Source organism: Neovison vison, chromosome X, assembly GCF_020171115.1.
Source record: "Neovison vison isolate M4711 chromosome X, ASM_NN_V1, whole genome shotgun sequence".
NCBI lineage: Eukaryota > Metazoa > Chordata > Mammalia > Carnivora > Mustelidae > Neogale > Neogale vison.
Genome location: NC_058105.1, coordinates 62,663,430 through 62,682,594, shown reverse-complemented (window position 1 = coordinate 62,682,594; position 19,165 = coordinate 62,663,430). Strand labels below are relative to the sequence as shown.

The window sequence follows — 19,165 nt, the reverse complement described above, 5'->3', positions numbered from 1 at the left end:
CCTCTACTGCTCTCTTGAAAATTTCCAAATTAAATGATTTGAAGACTTTCCTTATATTATAAAACTAGATGTTTAATACTATTTTATATATTTTACATATTGGGGTTCCATGAAAAACTTTGGGAAAAATCTTTAAAAGACTGAAAACTGTGGAGTACAAAAACTATTACTGAATGGTCACTAATAGGTTGATATATGTTTTTAATATTTTCACAATTATAAAAATTTTTATATATCACATATAAATTTTTACGTATTATTTTTCATTTTCTTGTTATAAAACATACAATGTGATTAGGATGATATAAAGACTCATAATACTAAAATCTAAAAATATTAAAACATAATAAAAGACTTTTAAGCATTCATACTATACTAATCAGAGCAATGATTTTTAAAATCCCATTCCACAGGATTACAAAAAGATTTTACATTCTATACTTCTATTGTATTCACTGTTTTATAGCAGAGGGCTTCTTTTAGGCCTCTAAAAATTTATTTGTACTCTAAGAAAATAAGATTGGCAAAATAAGAAAAACTAGAAGAAAATTAGTATTTAGGAAAGCATGGGAACATTTACTTAACATAAAAATACATTGTTCTCCACTCCTTCCTCTGAAAACTATGAAAATCTTACCTTTGGCATCCCGTAACAGAGACTGCCGACCAACACCTAGTAATGTCTGTACCCCAGGAACACTCTGAGGGATCTCCTTATCTAGTAAGGGACCAATCCGCTCACAAATTTTAAGGAGGTAGTCTGGAGGAATGTGTGCATTGGCTGCCACCTAAAAAGCATAAATAAAACAGAAAAACGAACATGGTTTAAAAACATAATTTACTCCATTACCAAACTATTCCATCATGGAACAAAGCGCAATTTTTATATATAGGATCAGAAAATAACATTTTAAATATTTAATACTTTAGCCAAACTAAAGAAACAGCTACAAAAATTAAGCACATCTAAATGATAACATTTAAATGACATGGCACTCAAACTTACTTTTACATGCCTTGATTAAATCATTTGCTTAGCTGTTAATCTTATGAAATAAGTGTTGCAAAACAGCAAAAGTGCGCATGCCTAAAATTAAAGTACAAAGACAACGGGTAAACTCTACTAGTACTTCATTTATTCAGTAGTGATGAAGTGATCAAATATCAGAGAATCTAGATTCTATATAAATGATAAGAATACAAACAAAAGGTATTACTTGCATCAAACTCTCACCTAAATCCCTTTAGGATTAACAGGACAAATCTGCTTAAAGAGCAGAACTGGTTTTCCTTAAAGAAGTTAACTGGTTTCCAAAACAGTATCCAATTAATGTTTTTATAAATACTATGATCCAAATAACTACACTATGTACTCAAAATTCATCACAACATTAACTCATTTTTTAAACACACAAGAAAATTTCTGAAGATAGTAAACTTATGTATACAGGGATGAGAAAATTAACAAAACTATTCATTTTTTATCTAAGTTAATGGTCAAGTCCCAGATGTGTTTCATAAATACCTAATTATTAAAGGAGCAAACAGAAAACTAGATATTAAAAATCTTTATATTAAAAAAATTTACATTCTCATCTTGACATAAAGGGAGAACGAATGAAAAATAAATATAAATAAAAATTTAATAAATATATTAAATATGTTATATTAATATATAATAAAATGGAAATAACTAAATATTTATTTATACTGTCACATAGGACCCCACATCAATATATTATCACCAGGTCAAGAACAATACAACATAAAAGAATAATTTTGAAAATAATCCCTAATGATCACCATGAGAAAATAAATTATGTGTGTTCTTGGTAGGTATTTGTTCAATGAATCAATGAACATTAAAAAACCAAAGTAAATAAACTGAGGGTTTTGGAGGGTAGGGGGTAGGGGTTTGGGAGGACCTGGTGGTGGATATTAAGGAGGGCATGTATTGCATGGAGCACTGGGTGTGGTGCATAAACAATGAATCTTGGAACACTGAAAAAATTAAATTAAAAAAATAAAGTCCATCTATAAGAAATATAACATGAATTCATAAAGGAAAAATCTTAGTTTCTCCTATCAAGGTACCTTTTTTGTTTTCTTAGAAAACATACGTTAAAGAACTACAATCCAACATGTATTCAGAATTCTGTGAATAAGGGATTCTATTGTGATTTTTAAGAAATTATTTCCTGCCAGTTATCTTTTTTAAATCCCAGCAAAAATTAATTTTAATCTACCAAAATAAATGGCTCTTGGGAGCTGTCACGATGCTCAGAAAGAATGGCAACCAAACCTGATTAATTTATATTTTCGTCAACATGGTTTGGTTTCTAGATCGGGACAAAGGATCGAGCAAATTCTTTCTGTTATTTCTCCCATCTCTAGTTTGTTTTCCAAGCAAATAACTCTATAGAACCACTTCTTAGAAAAACACACAGGTAACATTAAAGTCAAAGCAGCTGATGATTCAATTTAATCTAATTATTATCTATAGACAATGATATCTTAAAATCCTAGTTTGTAATTCATTCCCTCCACATTAAAACATTTCTTAAATATGCCCACAGGCAAGTACACTTAGTACCCCAAAAAATACGTATCTCAAAGAAAAAAAGCTTTAAAATACTGTATATGAACATCTATAACAGCTTACGCCTTTTTTCCCACCAACAGTCTCGGATATACTCCACTTCCGTCATCAGTCATTATTTTTTCAAGTAAACACTATATGAAGTCTTTACCTAGGATAGCAGTTCATGTCTTTACTGGCATTTTCTTTTTTGTTTGTTTGGGTTGGGGGGGGAGTTGGTTTATTTCTTTAATTTAAATTTAAGTTATTTAACATATGGTATATTATTAGATTCAGGGTAGAATTTAGTGATTCATCAGTCTGTATCACACCCAGTGCTCATTACAAATGACCAGTACTCATTACAAGTGAAAATGCCTCCTTAAAAGGCATTTTCTTTCTGATCAATTTTCTTTTTTTTCATCCTGTTAACCATTTCAAGAGTTATTCACTTGCCTAGAAATTGCAATATATCTAGTCATATATAATCCAGAAAATAATTCTCTAATATGAATTTTTTAAATCACCTCCTTACAGAAAATCCATCAGAACTATATCCTAAACAGACAACTTAACTTTCCTGGTCACTTCATTTTGTAGAAACAATGATGTTTGAGTTTCAGTGAATTACATAAATCTTCGTATCAATTCGTCAGTAATACATTTTAAAATATAGAATCATTAATTAAGCAACCAAAACAAGGGTTATCTACACCCAAATTCTCCCCCTTGAGATTTTTATTATAAGCCATTAAATAAATTTTACACGTTTGAATTCCACCCTATACAATTGGAAATTCCTTAATTTCTAAATGGTTCCATTCAAAAAGTCCGTTCTTCCAAAATCAGTAAAAATTTGATTACAAAGCAGTAGTAGATAAGCATATTCTATCAATACAATAGCAATAACAATACATTTGAGTTGAACATGCTACAGTCTCCTTCAAACAATATCAACAGGCTTCCAGACTATATCAGCTCAGTTCTTGCAATAGTAGTTTCTTTCTAAATCAAATTTCAGGACTTGTAAGTGGTAGTCAACATTTATTTCAATCCATTTGCTTTGAATAAAGTTGAAATTTTTTAAACACAATCTTTTTTGGCATAAGAACTTCTATATACCCTCAGTAATTACATAAGACTTTAAAAAAATTCTACATTGGAATTATGTATGAATATATAATAAAATGTAATATTAAAAGTATATATTAAAATATTCTATGAAATTCATAACATAATATTATAAGCCACTCTTTTCAATTAAAGCTCAAATCTTCTAGTTTCAGTGATTTTTCTCTCTGGAATATAATGGCCAAGTAACACAACAAGCACTTTGATATGTGCAGAAGAAAAGCATTCTCCAAAACAAAGTTCAAAAGTATAAAACAAACTTCTATATTATTCTGTAGAACAGCTCCAAGAAGTTAAATTATAGAAAGTTTGATTTAGAAGGATCCTTATACACAATTAGCCTAACTTCACATCTTACAATAGGAAAAACATCCAGAGAAGTAAAGTCCAGTGGTCACAATGAATGTACAGAAATCTGGTCCACAGCTCTTCCTATTACTTAGTGTCTTATTAAGGCAACTGGAAATTTATGAAGATAACTAACACAAAGACTGCAAAAAAAAACATAAATTCAAATAAACTGAAAGAAATTAAATGAAGCCTAGATTATAAACCTTCTTGATAGGAAGACTGGCTGACCTAAACAGCAAACTTAACAACTGAATTACTAAACTTCAGAATTATGACAAGTGAGAAGACCAGAGTGTTCATAGAAATGATCCTACTCATCATAATTAGTTAAAAGGAACCCAGCTAAGAACTGAAAAAATGCAAAAGGTACCTAACTTCAGGATGCCAGGCCCATACCAAGCACTACATTTGAAATACTAAGTTTCAGATAGCAATAATGACATTTTTCCTTGGCTTTTAGAAATTACAGGATAAGTAACTCCAAAAAACAAATAAAAGAGATAATTGTTTCTGTGTTTTGTTTTCTAAGATCATGACTACACAGGTAAATGAAGAATCAAACTGGACCCATACAAGAGTGAAATCATAACATTTTATCTGAGATTTCAATTTTTTTGGTGTGGGCAGAGTAGGGGGAGAAGCACATATAAAAAATGAAGACACGTGATTCTTTTTTATATTTATGGAAAACAAAATAGATTTTGAAAAATACAGCAAGGTTTTAAATACATCAATATAAGTATAATATAAAAATATGCATGATACTTTGAAGTCTGGAAGCCTGGATTTTTCAGGTTCTAAAATTTACTAGCTGTTACTCCTTCTGGCAGTGTGACACAGTAGAAAGGACTTAGATTTTAATTTCTCTACCATCCTCAGTTCCTACTTCTGTGACCTGCAAAGCTACTCAGTCTGAGAGCCTAAGCTTCTGCATCTGTAAAACAGGGAGTAATGATTACTACCTCATACGTTTTGTAAAACAAAAACAGAATCATTCACTCTTGCATTCATTCATCCAGACATTTAACATATAGAGATGAAATGGGAAGACAAACTGCTACCCCAAGGACACCCACAGTCCTAGTAGAGGAAACAAACTAGTAAATAAAACAAACAAATAAATAAATAGAAATAAATAAATAACAAATAAACAAACAAATAAATAAAATAAATAAAACAAATCAAAGTATAAGTACCTAGAGGGAGTACAAAGAGCTAAGAGAACAAAGAAATACAGTACCTCCTTCAGCCTAAAGGGTTCATGTCTAATCTCACACTTGAAGACTAAGTGAAAATTCACAGGACAGACAAAAGGAAGGGAAGGCATTCCATACAAATAGAAAGGTAACTCTACCCAGTAAACGTACTTTTGCACAGTTACTAACACATAATATCCCCCAATGTTTAAGATTCTCCTCCGTGCTGAGTTAAAAAAAAAAGTAAAAAACTCACAGAGTATCATCTGATTCTGATGTGAAAAAATACAGGTACAAAAAAATAAGACTAGAAGAAAACACAAAAAACTAATTGTTTATTTTCTTCCTGATACTTTTCAGTATATAAATGTCCACAATAATCCAATATTATACCATAAAGTGTTGAGTTTTAATGTTTGCTGAATTTGAAGGAAGAAAGGGAAAAACTAGGCAGAATGGGAAATAAAACATAATAATAAATAATAAAATAATAATAAATAATAAAAAAATTTTCCACTACAGCAATATACTGGTTTGCACATGGGCTACAAAGTGTTAAGACTTCCTATCACTTTTCTTTGAAAATGTTTATCATTGTTCATAGCATTTCTTTTTCTATGAGTTTTAGGATTTTCTCAGGAATGAGAGAGCCAAGAGCAACCCACTTCAGCTCAAATATTCTCTGGGTTATGATATCATAAGCAAGCACCAAAAAGACTATAACCTTGAGGGCAGACAGTATCAAGACAAGGACAAGGGACTCACCCACATTCTGGAAGTTTCTCAGTAGAGAAAGGTCCAATAAATGAACTTAGTTCCAACTAGCATATTAAATGAGCCTAAGAAATATATATTGAAAATATATATTTTCATATATATTAAAATATATATGAAATGCTCCTAACAAAAGTTAAGAAAATTACACAAAATAATAACTGAGGGCCAGATTATTATAAAGTACTACAGTAGATATTAAAGAGCATGAGAAAACATCTTCAACAAGGTAATTTAAAATATAAGAAATTACTTATAAATAATGTACAGAAAATAAGTTCAGGAGTAGAAAAGATCAATCAGAAGTGTTGAGGATCCCTGCAACAAGACATCAGAAAGACCTATCTCCCACTTCTTAAAAAAACAGAGAATACTACACCGGTATCATACTAAGTTACTTTTCTCTAATTAATAAAAATGCAAATAACACTAAATATATTTTGACATAACAATCATTTCTGGCTTAAGTTAATACAGATACACTTCAAAGCACTCAAACCGATTCAATTCTAACACTTTTTTAAATACTTTTTCCAATCAATGGTACTGTTTTATATATTCCTCACTTTATAAAAATATTAAGAAAATGAGGTTGTGATAGAGGAATGAACATATAAATTCTATGAACATATAAATTCTGGGGTCATAAATCTTTAGATATCCATTTCCCACTCAACCTCTATGTCCTATTTTTCAAATGCAGTAAACAATCATTTGCACTGCATTTTCAATTAACAAAAGGTGTTCTTTCTATTTAACTTATTTGTTTCACACAACAACCTTGTAAAATGGATAGGGGAGTTTATTTTATAAATGAGAAAACTGAATCCCTGAGAGGTTAAGTAACTTGTCCAGGGTCACTCAACAAGACTATCTTCCCAACTAAATGTTATGGTCTTTTCTACTACTCACAAAATCCTTTATGAAAAATGTCAAACAAGAGCATCTCTGAAATTTGACCCAAACACTAAATTGACTTGAAATTACTTTTTTGCTCTTTACCAAAAAACAAAACAAAATAAAAACCTGTTTATCAATCAATCAATCAGTAATCAACATCAGTAAACCAAGAACAAAAATAAACTAATATTCAAATTGACAAAGGTGCTTTCAGAACAAAATTTTATAAGGAACATTCACCCAGTCCAAATTCTTACTCCCAAATAGCAGCTCTCTTCACTTTCTTAATACCATCTCATTTGTATTGAGATAGATACCAGTTTCCTAGAACTAATGATAAATCTCCAAAAGGTTTTTAATCATTGAAAGTATGTTCTTAGAGCCAAAGTGTGAAAAAAAGACAATTATCAATCCAGACAAATAACTAAAACCAAAGTATTATAGAAAGCAAAACTGTACATGTGGCTCAAACAAATCAAAAGTGAGGAATACTAGTTTCCAGACATTGATTGCTCTCTACCATAAGACCTATCAGTTAGCATTATATCCACACTGGCGTTGAGCAGCACATAACTTTTGGTTTCCCATGATGCATTCTGTTCTTCCTAACTATGGCTGTGTAGCCACACAGCAGTTAATAAATCAGACACACTTAAATTACTTCCACACTTAGAGATACAAAAACTATGCTGCCAGCACTAAACAACTGTTGGGATGTTCTACATTCATTCTACTGTTCTAATAGACAATTTAAACTATTACTAGTAATTAGAGAACAAGAGCTAGGTAAGGTAAGGAAAAAAATACAGGTATATCTGGAATTCAAATACAGTATTTTAAAGTACTTGGTGAGCATCAAATGAGATAATGTGAAAGCACTTTTAGACTTGCATATATTATATGCAGATGCAAGTTCTTATAATGACATATATTATCATAGATGTATACATTTTTTAAAGATAGTAGTGAACATATAATCTTTATAAACTTTTCAGTAGCATAAGAACTGCTTCAAGTCTTTTGAATATAAAATGAAGGAAATACAATCTATGTCACCCTAAATGAAAGCACTAATTAGGGCTTTCAATTCTACACACGAAAAATGCTGAATAAATGTGAAAATATATAACATACCTAAAGGTAATTATGACTTTGATTCAGTCTTTAAGTCCCCTTAAAATGATTAAAAAATATTAAAACATGCCTTTAAAAACAGAAGTTTCCAAGTCACAATTTCAATATGTAAAATTTATGTTAACCAAAACTTCATTTAAACACATATGTACACACATACCCCTCATTACTATGTTTGTAGTTCCCAATAAAGCTCCAAGGAGGAAGCAATAAAACAGCCAACAATTCAACAGGGTCACCATAAATGAACAGACATCTGTAATTATTTAAATTATCTACCATAAGATGAATTGTAAGAAGCAAATCTAATACTATTATGTTGTAAATAAGAGTCAAGGAGAAATGAAAATGTCCAGACCAAATTTCAAAAACACTCACCATGACTTCAAATTTCTCCCTGTATCATTACTTAAAATTCTGAAAGTTAATTTAGCATGTTTTATTTTGAATGCCATATTCAAAACCCTTACAGTTTAACATAAACTGACAAACATTTCATTTACAGGCTCGTATTTCAAAAGGCACTTCAGATCTGAATATGTCAATCCTTGCTGGCTAGTAGCTTTAACAAAATACCTGCTGCCTTTTGTTCCAAATTATAAGTAAAACACTAAATCTGATTTCAGTAAGAAAAAACAGGGATTTCTAGAATGCATATTAGTAACAGTAATGAAGTACTGAAGAAATCCAACTTATTATCTTACTATTTTTCTGGATAAACCAAGTTAAGCAACATAATAACAGCTCATTTGAAAATACAGAATTAGATCTTTAAGAATCAGTACTTTGGATTCACCAAAATGTCAGTATTTATTTTCTGTTTCCCATTCTCATTCAGTTTATAAACCTCTCTGTGATTTATGTGTTCCTTTTAATAACTAGAGAATGTTAGGTAGAATTAAAATTGGCACAGTCTTTGTGGTTACACAGATCCAGAATGAAACCCAACTTCTCAACATCTGTCTGACCAAAGACAAGTGCTTGACCTTCTGGAGACCCTGTATTTTTCTTGTTTTAAATAAAGATAAGTATGCCTAAAAATAAATAAAGAAAGAAAGAAAGAAAGAAAAAAAATAAATGAAAGTACACACACAGACAGAAAGGCAGAGGAGTTCTGTTTCACAGATGTAGCATACATGAAGAGGTACAGGATTATAAACAAGGATATCAAAATACTGATACCCATTTTTGATATCCTTGTTTATAATCCTTCACCTCTTCATCATACATCAGCATTCTTTTTTATACCCTAGTATACCTTCAATTTGAAGTACTGTTATATAATTTAACATACAGGATTATACTACTTATAAATACTGTAAGTACACATAAGGTTTTACTAATTACTAATACTTGCCCTAAACTTCAACCTGAAACATGTAGCTAAATCAAAGATCACATTGTATAAATCCATTGTCTAACAGCATTTTAAAAAATACATACACTAAGAAAAAAAAACCCATCTCTCCCACAATGAAGCCACACAAAATCAAAGGTCATATGTGAAATAATTTTAAGCAACTATACAACTGTTGTATCTATCTAGCAATCAATCTAACACAGCACATTCTGTTCTCAACCACTATACTTCTTTTCCTTCGGTTCAAAATCTCACTTAGCCCTAGCCCATTTTCCCTTAAAAAGAAACCTGTAAGTAGAGAACAGATATTTGACTTAAAATAAGACCATATTACCAAAGTATAATATTCCTAGAAACACTGGATCTCAGAAAGATAAAAACCTCTGTACAATATGAAAATTAAATGAAAAACAAAAAGAGATGCACTATCTAAACTATAGACAATGTTCAAACAATAGATAGAATTTTGTGTATATAAAAATAAAAATGTGTAAGGAAATATAAAAAATAAATTTAAAAGATAAATGTGAAAATCAGGTATATGTAGGGATATACAAATGGATTAACAACAATTAAAAAAATAACTGGTTAAAATTTAAGCTTCACTAATCATGAAAAAAAGAGCTAATTAAATCAACCAGCGGCTATTTCACCTATTAAAGCCACCAAAAGATTGAAAAAGCATTTAAAAACTCACTCTAAGTACCTAGATGGTAACATCATAAATTAGTACTATCTTCTGGAAAACAATTTATATATATACATAAATACACATATAAGCAGTAATATATAAGAAAAGTTACAAAACCGATGAGACCCTTTGACCTGATAACTACGCTTTAGAAATACAGCTCAAAAAAAAAAAAAAAAAGAAGAAAGACTACTTAATTATGCAAAGATATTAATGAAAAACTGGAAGTAACCTAAATGTTCAACTGAATGTTGAGTTCAAATCATAGCCAACCTAAAAGTAACTGAATCTTTTACCATTTAAATGACAATGTCTATTCAAAAATGATAATTGCATGTGAAAGTGTTAAGAAAATACAGAGTTTAAAATGGACATTAATTAACATTGATTACCATTATGTAAAAATATGCCTCTAAATATAAGGAAAGGAAGTCTAGCAAACTGGATTTTGTGGGGGGTTTTTGTTTTTATGTGTCTTTGTGGCTAGTAGACTGTTTTTAATTATTTTGATGTCCATTTGCTTTTTATCACTGTCAAGTAATTTTTAAAATGCTTTTCCTTGTTTTAAAAAAGCTTTTTCTTTAAAGTTTCATTTTGTTATTTGCTTAAAATGGTATGTTTAGAGACAAATGTAAATGAAAACATCTTCAACACATCTCAGTATAAAATTCTATTTTCAAAACCACATTAGTTATAAAGTGTTTAAACAGATACTAGTAGGCACTGTTTTGGCCCTTTTTGGCAGGACTTCAGTCCAACAAAAGTCTGACTGCAAATTAAATACGCTGATTAATACATGCAGTTTTTCCAAAATAATTTTTATCCACCTAGAATTTTTTACCATTAATAGTATAGATGGTGGAGTTTATTCATATTACAATTATTACACCATTCTGTGCTTTACAAAAAATTCAATATTTAGTCAGCAAACTAAAATTATTATTTAGTAATAATTATTAGCAGGCCTCATTACTGTCACTTAACATAAAAATTGTCAAATAAACACTAAATCATTTTAGATATTGTTATTAAATCATTTTATTTATATTTAGAGTCTACCATACCCCAACTTTCTTTAACTTTGATTTTCCTGCATTTGGATCTTATTTGAAGGGAATATAGCTGAATTTAGATTTTAGTAACATCATCCCTTTCTCTTTTCACTTCCTTCCAATTCACTGTACCAGAGGCTAATGCAAGAGGGCATCTTCCCCAAAATAAAAAAAATAAAAACACCTTTTTGTGTGTATCAATACTGAAGAGAAGTGCATGGACACTATGAATTATATTTGCAGGATAAACAACACAGTCAACCCAATGCCTCTGGTCTTTACCGAAGCATATTTTAAAATATAACCATTGTTGTCTTTTCTAAACTCCAAATCGTGTTTCATCAATTCTCAAAAAGGTCATAATCCGTGGTTGTTATGCAGTGAAAATAAATATATCTTCAGGAACGCGATCTAATGATTTAATGAGCTATTTTCTAAAATGTGATACATACAGTAATTACGCTTTTCATTCGGTAGCCGATTACCTAAACCCCGCAAATTTTGGAATTCGCTTGATGCTTCCTATTATTTTTAATTGTGTTGTGTTGCCCAATCCAGGGTCGGTTAACTCCCGTCCTAAACCTCCTCCCCCGTAATCCACCCCCCCCCAACCCCACCAAAGACTAAGCCTGGCCTCAGTTCCCGTATTTCAAGCCAGGACCAACCAGAAACCAGTTTTCTTCCACTAATCCGGAACTCTGGGCTGTTACCAACGCTGTCATTGGCCGACGTCAGTCCTTGGTACGTGCCCCAAGATAACCCCCAGGTTTCTCTCCCTTTTTCCCCTACAATGGGCCTTTCTCGATGTTTGTAACATATTCATAATCCACAAAACGGCATCTCTGATAACTAACTAACATCATCAAAGTTTCCCAGTGGAAACAGGCGAGGCCGGGGGGAGGGCAAGGTACCCTTTCTCCGACTGGCAGGGAGGGGGGAAGGGGCAGTCGTTCTTCGGCCCAGCACAGAGCTCTAGAACCGTGTAGGCTAAGGGATCGGGAATGGGCCGGAGGAACAAGGTGGGGAGGGAGTGTTAAAAGAGTTGAATTAAGTTGAAATGAAAACTTTACTCACCAGATCCTCGAAGCTTCTTCGGTGCTCTTTTCCCTCCCAGTCTAAGCGGCGCGGAATCAACTGGGGGCGGGAGAAAAGAAAGGATGGGGGGTGGGCAAACCATATAGGCCATGCCTGGGCTTCCAATGAAACCGACCCAACCCGGGTCCTGGTCCCCGACCCTCTGGCGTCTGTATTTCTCTAGGTCTAATAGCTGTCGCCTCGAAGCTAGTCCAGTGTAGGAAGAAGGAGGTCGAGGGGGAGGAAATCCTGAAAACCCCCCTCCCTTGGTCATAAAGAGGGGGCGAGTTAAGACCCCGGCGATATCCGCCTCTTTTGAGGGAATAAGCTGGTTCACTCCAGTGACAACAGTTATGAGTGCCCAGATCCAAGCTTCCCTCCCAGCCCCTGTCCTCCGCCCCTGACTTGCCCTCCCCTTTCTCCAGTCTCACCCCAGCCCTCCCCACGTCTTCCCGAAGGGGCTCCGTACCTGATGCTCTTCGAGCTCCTGCACTAGCACCTGAGCAAAAGGGAAACACGAGTATGAGGAGCAGCTCGAGACATCAACACATTCCTCCCTCCCCACTTCGAACCCAGCCGCTGATGGCAGGACTAGTCAAGGCCGGCCTTTCCCTCACCCTCAGTGAAATCGTACACCCAATGCCTCGATTTCCCCACTGGGACCATTCCCTATGACTCCCAGATCTCCTACTCCCTCTCACCTGGGCGGATTTGTTGCAGGGTCCGGACTGCAAGAATCTAGCGATCAGGTAATACAGCTCTGTGGAAGAGGGGAAAAAGGCTGAGAGAAGGTAAAGAAAAACAAGCTTTTTCAAAAGAAACTGACAGCCGTCGCGCTAAGCTCCCATCTCCTTAGCCCCCAGACACAGTTACCCACCGGCTTCGATCTGGGTAGGTGCCGCCGCCATCCTTTTCCCTAGGGGGTTTGGGGGCTCCACTCCGGAGGAGATAGCGGGGGCGGGTGGGGGCGCTGCCTCTATTGTGGTGAAGCCCCCATGCCCAGGAGTCCCACCGCTTCCGCCCCACTCCTCGTCCTAGTTTCCGTCTCTCTGGTCTCTCTCGGATTCATCGCATCACGTTTCGACCCATAGATATTCTAGCCCTAGAGCGAGGAGGCGGAGAGGAAGGAGAGGGAGAGGGAGAGGGAGGGAGGGAGGGAGGGAGAGAGAGAGAGAGAGAGAGCGCGAGCTAGCGCGAGCTAGCGAGCCCGAGAGAAGAGAGGGGAGGAGCCGAAGCGGCGGGGCGGGGGTGGGGGGAGTGAGGGGTTGGGGGTGGGGAGGAGGGACGGGGCAAAGGGGGTGGAGAGAGGGGAGGGTAAAAACTGTGAGAAGAGCCTGCAGCTCTCGCTGTTCGCCGCTAGGGGCACTAACGTAACCGAATGGCCTCCGCTCTTCCTGAGGCCGGCGGTTGCCTAGCTACTGCTCCCGGAAGCAGGGGGAGGTGCTAACTGACGGCCTACGCTGTGGCCGCGCCTTAGAACTCCGTGGTGGCGTTCTCTTCCGAGAGCACTTGAGTGTGTTTCCTTTCTTGTGAGGGCGGTCGGGCTCTTTCCTGTTGTGGACTTTTCCTTCTGCCGCTGATGGAAGGAACTTGTGAGGGGCTGACTTGATTCAGCCAATTTCTTCTTTTTCCTCCGGTCACCGAAGAGGCTTTTTTGTTATTTTGGGGGGGTTTGATTTGTTTTGTTGCCTCTCCAAAATGAGGCCAGCCCCTGAAGGATCTTGTGACTGAAGGAGAAAAAGGAGACCCTATATGGGCGTCACTTGAAAATGTTTTTTGTGCCAGATGAAAATGTTCTACTTACCAGTCCAGAATGCAGGGCCCATATTGTTAAAAAGACCAGTTCTAAAATCTGATATTGTGGGGGGAATATGCTGTCAGATATGAAGCATTTTATTTCTTCCCCTCCCGAAAGTTTAACACGTGCCATACCTGTCTCATTCCCTTAGGATAATTTCCCGTTTATCTTAAAGTACTGCCAAAGTATTTTATATTAACCATGGATTTGTGTTTTTTATTACGTATCTATATGCAAGGTGGTCTTATGTATTATTACAAATCTGTATGCAACCTTTGGGACAATGTTTTTTAATGCATAGAATCCTAAATTTTTGGTACAGTACTGACTTTCAGCATTTGGTTACTAAAATCCAAAGTAATTAAAGGATTTGTAGAATAGACACATATGCAATGAACTGATTCTCCTTTTCTATTTTTCCTTAATATTTTGTTCCCACCTCCACCCTTGACCAAAAAAAGTAAAAGAAACTGAACCCGATGAAACCAGAGATGATGTTTAAGCTGCATGTACTATTTACGTTCATTAAAATAATCAAATTTGAAGGTTTACCTTTAAAGTTTAGGGATGGATTCTTGGGAATTTGGTTTCCTCACTACGAGTTTAGCCATTGATCACAGTTTGTCTAGAATTGTATTACGCCAATACAATCTTAGCCTAGTATGTTTAGCTCTCACTCTGGCTACGATTTCCCATTAGAAAGAAAGAACCACACGGGGTAGTTATGATATGATAGTTCTATCTTTGGTGATTACACTACAGTATTTGAAAAACGCCATTAACCGAAAAAGAAAAAAAAAAGATACTAAAAAAATATATAAGCCCTAGACAACTCATTGCAAATAGTTTAGCAAAACGTGAGATGGAAAATTTGTTTACAAATCGAGTATAATATATATATATATATAACAGTTAAGTTTTATCAAGCCACAACCATGCACTAAGCACTTAATATCCTTCACCTCATTTAATCTTTATAGTTATCCTAGGAGGTAGGTTTTATTGTTATCCCCATTTTACAGATCATAAAAACGACTATATGACTTTGGAAAACTTACTTGTATTCTGTGAACCTTGTTCCTCGTCTGTAAAATAGGATAGTACTTGCTGTGCCCACTTCACAGGAAAGGCTTGCTGATAATCATGTGAATATATTCATATCATATTTCAAGGTTTATGGGATGTTGTTATTCCATTGGTTACCTCAGTATTAGTCTGGATGCAATCAGGGAAAATTACTATGAATTACTATGTGCCTTTAAGAGAGTTTAAGATACAAAATTATTAACAATAACAGGAGATTAGAGTAATAAGGGATTACCTTGTAAGGAGTAAAGAGAACTCTAACAAATATAAGAATAGCAGATATATAATAGTAGATAAAGTAGCCATTACTTCTAGAATTGAGATAGAGTACCTTCAGCCCCTCTGCCCCCCTTAGGGCTAAGATCCAGATTTGGTTGGAGAGAATAAAGCCAGACAAGACTTCTTAAATGTCAGGAAAGATGCTATAGTACCTTGTGGGTAGAACTTGCTGAAACTACAACCTCTGGAAGTCGCTGGATCTCTGCCCTGGTATCAGTCTTCTAGGGTGCATGAGAAATGTGTTCATGGCGAAATGTATCACCAGAATGATTTTACTACAAAAGTACTTAGAAGAAGGGTGCCATTTCTTGATTGGATTATTTGTTCTTTGGGTGTTGAGTTTGTTAGGTTCTTTATAGATTTTGGACACTAGTCCTTTATCTGATATGTCGTTTGCAAATATCTTCTCCCATTCTGTCAGTTGTCTTTTGATTTTGCTAACTGTTTCCTTTGCTGTGCAAAAGCTTTTGATCTTGATGAAATCCCAACAGTTCAAGACACATGAAAAAGTGCTCCATATCACTCGGCATCAGGGAAATACAAATCAAAACCACAATGAGATATCACCTCACACCAGTCAGAATGGCTAAAATCAACAAGTCAGGAAATGACAGATGCTGGCGAGGATGCGGAGAAAGGGGAACCCTCCTACACTGTTGGTGGGAATGCAAGCTGGTGCAACCACTCTGGAAAACAGCATGGAGTTTCCTCAAAATGTTGAAAATAGAACTGCCCTATGACCCAGCAATTGCACTACTGGGTATTTACCCTAAAGATACAAACGTGGTGATCCAAAGGGGCACGTGCACCCGAATGTTTATAGCAGCAATGTCCACAATAGCCAAACTATGGAAAGAACCTAGATGTCCATCAACAGATGAATGGATCAAGAAGATGTGGTATATATACACAATGGAATACTATGCAGCCATCAAAAGAAACGAAATCTTGCCATTTGCGACAACATGGATGGAACTAGAGCGTATCATGCTTAGCGAAATAAGTCAAGCGGAGAAAGACAACTATCATTTGATCTCCCTGATATGAGGAAGTGGTGATGCAACACGGGGGCTTAAGTGGGTAGGAGAAGAATCCATGAAACAAGATGGGATAGGGAGGGAGACAAACCATAAGTTACTCTTAATCTCACGAAACAAACTGTGGGTTGCTGGGGGGAGGGGGGTTGGGAGAAGAGGGGTAGGGTTATGGACATTGGGGAGGGTATGTGCTTTTGGGTAAATTGGAAGGGGAGGTGAACCATGAGAGACTATGGACTCTGAAAAACAATCTGAGGGGTTTGAAGTGGCGGGGGGGGGTGGGAGGTTGGGGTACCAGGTGGTGGGTATTATAGAGGGCACGGCTTGCATGGAGCACTGAGTGTGGTGAAAAAAATAATGAATACTGTTTTTCTGAAAATAAATAAATTGGGAAAAAAAAAAAAAAGAAGGATGCCAAAGGTGGGGGAGCAGCCTACCCAGTAAAAATGCCAGAAGCAGGAAGCAAAACCCTTTATTCCTACACTGTATTTCCAGCTCCATCTACTGACAAAGCTTCAATTCAAGCTGACAAAAGGAAAAATATTTAAATGTCCCAGATCAGGGGGGCTGGGTGGCTCAGGCAGTTAATCATCTGCCTTCAGCTCAGGTCATGATCCCAGGGTCCTGGAATCTAACCCTTTGGATCTCCGGGCAGCACAGCAGAGAGCCTGCTTCTCCCTCTCCCTCTGCCTGCTGTTCCCCCTGCTTGTGTGCTTGCACTCTATTTCTAAATTTATTTTCTAAATAAAATCTTTAAATAAATAAATAAATGGCCCAGATCCATTTTCAGAGAGCAGTCAAGAGGGGAGAATTGAGATGATAAGCAGCAAATCAATAAACTGGCACAATTTCCTTGCTTTGCTCTTTACTGTAATGACTACATTGACAAAAGGAAAGTTATTTAAATGTGTATGGTAGCATAAGTTTTAATTTGTTGTTTGTGATAAGCCAAATGCTTTGAATTACTTTGTTGCTATTAAAGTCACCAGTATTAACCCTGTGCCCAGAAGCATAACCATAAGGGGAAGGAAATTTTTATAAATGAAAGGAAACATGCATTTACAAAGAAAAAAATCTGAAATGTTTTCCTGAATGGGTGTATTAGTTTCCTAGGACTGCCATAACTAATTACCACAAACAGGGTGACTTAAAACTAAAGAAATCTGTTCTGTCATAGTTCCAGAGTCCAGAAATCTAAGATCAAAGTATCACCAAGGACACACTCCCTCCAATATCTCTGGTAGAGAATCCTTCTTTGCCTTTTCCAGCTTTTGGTGGCACCTGGTGTATCCTTGCTTGTGGCAGCATAACTCCAGTCTCTGACTCCAGCTTTGTGTGGGTCTTCCTGTGTCCCTATGCTAAAATTCCCTCTCCTCTTTCTTATAAAAACACCAGTCATTGTATTTCAAGTCCACCCTGAATTCAGAATAATATCATCTCAAGAATCTGAATGATTTACATGTGCAAAGACACTATTTTCCAATGAAGTTATATTCACACATACTGGGGATAGGGAAATGGACATATATTTTGGAAGGGACATAATTAAACCCACAAAGTTATTTATTTCATTCTGTCTCCTTAGAAATAATGTTAATGGAAGACCAAGGTTGAAAATTACAAATATTCCTAGTATGGCAAAAAAAGAAAATTAAAAGGTAGGGAATCCTGAGATGGAGAGACAAAAATGGCAAATTAGAAAATTAATATAATAAACCTTGTAAATAAACAGTTCTATTTTCTTATCTCATTTTCTTAAAATGTATACAACATAATAAGTAATGTATTCTTAGATTTTTAAATATATCACATACATTATAAAAGCTAATATATTTTAACATATTAAACAGATAATATATGCATAACAAAAATAGGGAAAAAAGGAGGAGGGAATAGAATTTTACAGGATTAACATTTGTATATCTCAAGGGAACAAAGTATAAAAGTGAACTATATTCGCTAAGAGATATATGCTAATCCCTAGGACCACTAAGAAAGTAACATTAAAAATAGTGAAAAAAGGGGCACCTGGGTGGCTCAGTGGGGTAAAGCCTCTGCCTTCAGCTCAGGTCTTGATCCCAGGATCCTGGGATCGAGCCCCCTCATTGGGCTCTCTGCTCAGCGGGGAGCCTGTTTCCTCCTCTCTCTCTGCCTGCCTCTTTGCCTACCTGTCATCTCTCTGTGTCAAATAAATAAATAAAATATTTTAAAAAAAACTTTAAAAAATTCCACTAGAAAATATTTGCTTAATGCAAAGAAAGAAAGAATAGTACAAAAGAGACATAAAACATATAGAAAAAAAAATTTAAATGATAGATGTAAATTCAACTATTCAATAACATCATTACATGTGAATGGATAGAATCTACTTGTAGGATAACAGCATGAAGAGCTTTGTGGATAAGCTCCCAAGTGAAACTAGTGGAAATTATAAAATATCAACAACCATTTAAAATTTCCAGAAATGGTCTTAAAATGGCATAAAATAAAATCTAAAAAGCATGTATTTAAGAAAACTTAAAGCTTTAGAAACAGTGAACGTTTATATTTGAACGAAGAACCACTCCCTTCTTCCTCCCACGCAAACTTATCTGGAGAGAAACTCCGCTACAGAGTAGAATAACTAAAAATATATGGCTTTCTCTCCCCTAGTTCTCAGTTGAAGGGCTACCTTCTTGGGTAGCACAGGACATAAGTGTTTCTCATACTTCTCCCAACTACCTG

The 19,165-nt window shown here is 35.2% G+C and overlaps 1 protein-coding gene across 2 annotated transcripts in view; it reads right to left on the bottom strand.

The window, feature by feature from the left end:
- Positions 1–13,362, bottom strand: part of BRWD3 (bromodomain and WD repeat domain containing 3) — a 220,690-nt gene extending 207,328 nt beyond the window's left edge. The window contains exons 1-5 of one of the 2 annotated variants that reach the window (XM_044235761.1): positions 13,119–13,362; positions 12,943–13,022; positions 12,711–12,740; positions 12,242–12,301; positions 638–788 (exon numbers count right to left, since the gene is read on the bottom strand). In XM_044235761.1, the coding sequence (XP_044091696.1) occupies positions 638–788; positions 12,242–12,301; positions 12,711–12,740; positions 12,943–13,022; positions 13,119–13,149 (352 nt within the window). In that variant the 5' untranslated portion in view covers positions 13,150–13,362. The remainder of the gene's footprint in view (positions 1–637; positions 789–12,241; positions 12,302–12,710; positions 12,741–12,942; positions 13,023–13,118) is intronic. The other variant, XM_044235763.1, reaches the window with a different exon arrangement.
- Between the last annotated feature and the right edge of the window lie 5,803 nt (positions 13,363–19,165).